This window comes from Epinephelus moara, chromosome 22 (assembly GCF_006386435.1).
Source record: "Epinephelus moara isolate mb chromosome 22, YSFRI_EMoa_1.0, whole genome shotgun sequence".
NCBI lineage: Eukaryota > Metazoa > Chordata > Actinopteri > Perciformes > Serranidae > Epinephelus > Epinephelus moara.
Genome location: NC_065527.1, coordinates 310,264 through 315,989, shown reverse-complemented (window position 1 = coordinate 315,989; position 5,726 = coordinate 310,264). Strand labels below are relative to the sequence as shown.

At 39.2% G+C, this 5,726-nt stretch overlaps 1 protein-coding gene across 1 annotated transcript in view; it reads right to left on the bottom strand.

The window, feature by feature from the left end:
• Nucleotides 1–764: 764 nt before the first annotated feature.
• Nucleotides 765–5,726, bottom strand: part of LOC126384443 (uncharacterized) — an 11,961-nt gene continuing 6,999 nt past the window's right edge. Inside the window, exon 3 of the mRNA XM_050035540.1 lies at nt 765–3,288. Coding sequence (XP_049891497.1) covers nt 3,262–3,288 — 27 coding nt within the window. The 3' untranslated portion in view covers nt 765–3,261. The remainder of the gene's footprint in view (nt 3,289–5,726) is intronic.

Sequence of the window (5,726 nt, the reverse complement as noted above, 5' to 3'; positions counted from 1 at the left end):
CATCACCTCACATATGAACACGCTCTGCAGGCTGTTCCCATCACACCTCACTCTGTTCAGCTGATGGAGCACATTGATTTTTCATGTCTTCAAATCTCTGATTCAGTTTTGGATGAAATCAGTGGCTCTGCTTTTAACTCCACTTCCTGTCTCTGAGAGTCATGTTATCTGCACTCTACTGATGATGTCTGTTGGTGCTCACTGTGAACCAGCTTCCCTCAGGCTGAACATACTCAGAGCTGATTGAACTGATTCTGATCAGCTGCTCTGTTTCTCAGCTCAGGCTCAGTCAGCTCAGAGGTCAGGATCAGGCTCAGGATCAGAGTTTGTTGAGCCTGCTCTGTGAAACTGGGCCCTGACCTCACCTGAATCAACGTCAGCAGCAGGTGTGGGAACATGTTTATAGATTTATGGACTCACAGTCAGAATCAAATTATATATTAATACTTTTCTTAAAACGTCTGAATCAAACGTCCACAACAGGACTGATACAGCTCAGTGACTGTGACATCACTCATATATGAGACCAATCACACATGAATCTCATTTAATCTGGGCAGACGATCTCAAAACTTATAAGAGGGGCCTCCGCAATGCCAGAGCAAACTATTACTCAGCATTAATAGAAGAAAACAAGAATAACCCCAGGTTTGTTTTCAGCACTGTAGCCAGGCTGACTGAGAGTCAAAGCTCTATTGAGCCTTGTATTCCTTTAGCCCTTCATTTTTCATTTTCATTTATCTTTATTTGTTGTAGAGAGACAATGTACATTAATGAACATTTTAAAAATAAAATGTAAATGCACCCAATTGTAGTCAAAAGGCTAATTTCCATTGGCAGTCCCCCTGCCAGAAAGAACACGGCTAAGTGACCTGGTAAAAAAACAACAAAAACAATTACAGTAAAAGAAATACACGTCATAGGTACAATATTTAGAAAACAGTAACATTACAAATATATATATACACATACACACACGGTCCGGTCCACTACCAGTGACAAGCTCTCATTACCCTCAGCCACACAAGGGTGTATATATCCCCCAACCAGACAAGGCAAGAATTCATATCAACAACAACGACAACAACAAATTTCACACACAAACTGATAAACCATGTACTACAGGGGGTGCAGGCACTAATGTTGACAGATCTGGTTGTCAATTAGCCATTCCTTTAGCTTTTTCTAAATGAGCTGTATGAGATGGACTGTCTTATATTGTATTCCACTCGTTACCTGTCCTATAGGTAAAAACTGATTGGCCAAATTAAGTTTTCCTGAATGGGATCTCACAATCTCCTCTAGCTGCCCCTCTGGTGACACTTGTTACAAGTGATCTAAACTGTACAAGGCTGCAGAGTGGAGGTGGAGCTAGGCTGTGATGGATTTTGTACAATAGGCAGCAGTTTATGAAAATGACAAGACTGTTCCAGTTTAGAAGCTTATATTTATCGAGTATTGTGCAATGATGAAAGGATTGTGATTTTTTATCCAGAACTTTGAGAGCTTGTTTATATAAGGATGTGACTGGATTTAGAATAGTGGAGTTTGCAGTCGCCCAGGTTGATAAACAGTAAATAATATGAGATATTATGAGAGAGAACATGTACATTTTTGCAGCTTCTGTAAACATATGATTTCTGAGATGCCTGAAATTTGCAAGTGTAAATTTGAGAATTTTGCTGACTTTTTTAACATGAAGTTTGACTTGACTTTGACTTTATTTTTTTTTTTAAAACAGGGACAGTACATATTGATGAACACACAAGTGTAAATATGCAAGATTGTAGCCAATGGCTAATTTCCATCTTTCGTCCCTGCGGCAATTAATGCCAAACACATAAAAACAGGACAGCAACAAACAACAGGACAACAAGGCCATATACATCAATAAAACAGTAATAATAGAAAGTACAGTAGGACTAAAAAAAAAACAACAAAAAAAAAAACGTCAGGTTCTGTGCATGATTTGTTTGTTTTGGCAAAAAAACATAGCAACAGTTTTAGAGGAATTAAATTGTAAATTAAGCATTATTACACTCGAGAGTGTGCTTGTTGTTTATTAAATAGCGATGATGTGAAGGTGATGAAGGAGACTCCGCTGACACCATCTTGCTTGTATATAGAAAAGGTTTATTACAAGAAGTACAGCATCAAATCAAGCACCTAGATTGCCTGGGAGAGTGTTCGAAGCCAATATGAACTGCTCTGAAAAACAGCTCCAAGTACTCTGCCTATATAGAGTTCGGTTGTTTTTGTGAACTTTGAGACAAAATGTGACAGGTGACAGAAAGACAATCTAGATGAAATCCAACCTTTCACCTAGCTTATCTATCCTTGACCTGGGCCCCTAACTGATCATGAAAGACCCAGGCCATCACATAACATGTGGCACGTCAGATACTACATATTTCCCCCCTTCGAGACTACACAGAGTCTCGAAAAATAAAGAGTAATACATACATACTTGCAGTTTTGACAAAAATAACAGTTCCTCCTACAGTGCTGCCTACAGCATAACCTTAATACAGCAACTTTATGGAGTGCGAGAGCGAAAACCTGTCAGGCAGCTGTCTTTCCTGAAATGTCCATCAAACAATCTAGACAGGAAAAATTCTCTCACGGCCCCTCTGCCTTAGGCGACCACATATAGTACGCCAGACCAATTTAAAAAGGAGGAATTTTAACATTTTGTGTAGGGATACGAGTTGAACAAATACATGTGGAAACCTCAGTAAATAAAATCATAAAATGTCCAAATTCAAGCTGGTCAACCCATCGCACCTTCCAGTGGACCTCTCCCTGTCTAGCACCAATATCCCTAAACACCCGAGAAAAAAGAAAACATCTGAGGTCCCAGTGTATTTACCCCATATCAGAAACCATCATTCTAAAACAATTAAAATAAAGAAAATATTGTAAAATTTAAGTATTACTCATGCAGTAAAAGAAAACTCAAAAACTAATTCAAACTATTATATCTTACTAAGATTATCACTACCATAAAATCATCCTCTATCAATATCACAGATTACAATATAATAGAACAAGATCCAAAAATATATGTAAGAGAAGACATAAAAATGTATCACACTGCAGCTCCTCAGCAGCGTCGACTCTCAGTGTAGTGTCGATGGTGTGTTAAATCTGGACATTTCTATCACAGTGTCCTTGTTCAGGGCCTTCCAGTCCATTTTATTGTCCATGTTTGAGTGTCTGAATCCCTTCAGAACATCGGGGTCCCTGAACAACCAACCACCCTCACAGTGGTCTTCCCCCAGTATCGTCCTAGGAGGAAAGAAAAGAAAACACCAACCAGTATCTTTGGAAAGACAGCCGATGCAAATTAATTAAAACATCAAACGCAGATTAACACCTTATAAACAGATGTGAAATTCACAATATCATACTTTCACAGTTTTACAAATTATGAGTCACTTTTCCATTTCCCCCCTTTAATCATACCACTCTATAGTATGAAACTACTAAATAACAAAATAATAGATGTTAAGACTATAATATAATTAGACATTCAAAATGGATATTTCTCCACCAGTCCACCTTCTATCACCACTTCCTCGTCAACATCCGTGTCAGTCCTGTGTAATAATGGCATCTGAACTTGATCTCCAGGCATTACAACTCCAACCCATCTCAATATCATAGCCTTTGCAAAGGTCAATAACAGCGTACAAAACAAAACATCACACACAATGATAGAAAAGCTGCTCCCAAAATCTGAACCAACACTGCTCCCAGCGGTCCTAATTTCTCCTGCAACCAAGCATTCACAGACCATCCAGATCCTTCCGATGAGCCAAACGCGTCCCTTATATTCTTCAATGCATCTATGACACTAGTCATATTGTCAGAACTATCAGGAATCAAAGTATAACAAGCATCCCCAGTTAAGTTCAAAGCCACACATAGGCCACCTTGTTTGGCCAAAATATAATCAAGAGCCATGTCATGTTTTAGCAACGTCAGTCTGTGACTCTTTTGAGTATTTGACAAGTATTCAAAACCTCTTATAGTCTCATCTGCAATGCCCTGTAGGGTGTAGGTTATATTATCAATGTGATCTGCCAAAAATGTCACACCATACCATGGAAATAATCCTATACCCCACTTCTCTCCTAGACTTATCCTCCAATGGTAAGACTCCAGATTATGAAATCGTGCCATGTCCCTTTTCTTCCTACTTCCAGAAACAACATTAGATTGATCCTCATCAGGTACTTTCCCTTCTGGACAGCAAGAACCTCATATGGGAGTTTCAGCATTGCCATGTAACAACATCCTGTCCACCCATACGGTAGAAATATGTACGCCTTATCATCACAAACCCACCAAATATCCTTGAAATTTCCTATAGTCACATTACCAGGCAAAATTTGGTTCTGCAGCATCACAGTTCTGCTCTGTTTGCGATGTGGTAGATAAAAAGTCACTTCATACAAGTCATCAATAGCCTCATGTTTATGCTTAGTTCCCATAAACATCCCATGCCCATTATGTGTATCATTTGAACAAAAACAATCTTTAGCCCTTACAGATTTCACCTCCATTGCATCAGGGACTGCTGTCATCATATTTTCCTGCTGATCAAGTAAATTCACACATGGTAATTCCCTCAACCAAGAACAATTAAGTCTAGGTTTAAATAAATTCACTGACAAAGCCATCACTGTATCTTCTGCTGATTGCTGCTGATACAACAGCCACGACAGTGCATAAGATTGGCATACAGTAGTTAGTGGTTCTGGTACTCTCTCTAAAATTGAAGGCCATGTGCCTGGTGATGGAACTTTCACCACACATGGACACTTCATTCTCCTAACGGATCTTACAGAATGAGTTAACTGCTGAAACCATAAGTTCCTTCCTGCCCATGGGTCTGCGATTTGTAACACCTAGGAATGAAATCCATATGCCTTCCACTTAGTGTCTCTCTTCTGTAATGCATGATGATGGTCAGCTATGTCTTCTGATGTCCAATCAAAGTCAAAAAACTCATCTTCCACGTCTGAAACAGTTCTCTGAGCTGTCAAAGATGGATCTGCATCATTCTCTTTCTCCATCTGTTTCTTAAGTTCAAAAATCTCATTACTACTGTTCACACTAAGCTCTATCTTTAACATAGGCTCCTGAGTTACATTTACTATCTCCTTAAATTTCAAAGATATCCCATCAGGTGTCTGAGTTACATTTACAAATTTCATAGGCATCAGAGATGTCGTCACTGTTTTACTGGTAAAGGTTGCCCTTGTCACAACCTCACTAAAATTTCCAGAAGTGACAAAAGTAGAAGTTGTCACCATCACTGTTGTATCATTTATCCCCTTTAAAGTCGTAGCTAGAGTAGTAGCCTCATGTGTGCACTATTCACCCTTAGAGTCACTATACTAGCTCTGAGTCCTCTCTCTGACCCCTCACTCTCAAACTGTGGGTCATAATAAGAACACCTATAATCACCTTGATCCTCCAGCTGGGTGCTACGTACATAAAGACTACAATCTCCCTCAATCTTCAGTCTTCTCTTGTCATTAAGTAACACATACTTTCCTAATGATGATGTCCCTGACAGATCTAGAACCCTTCCATGGCTGTCTTCCCACTGAACTCTAAATTTACCTTCACAACATTCGTTATACCACTTCCTTCTACACACCTTCACAAACACTTTCACAAACACCTTGTCTCCTCTTTTGCTCTTGTGCCTCTCT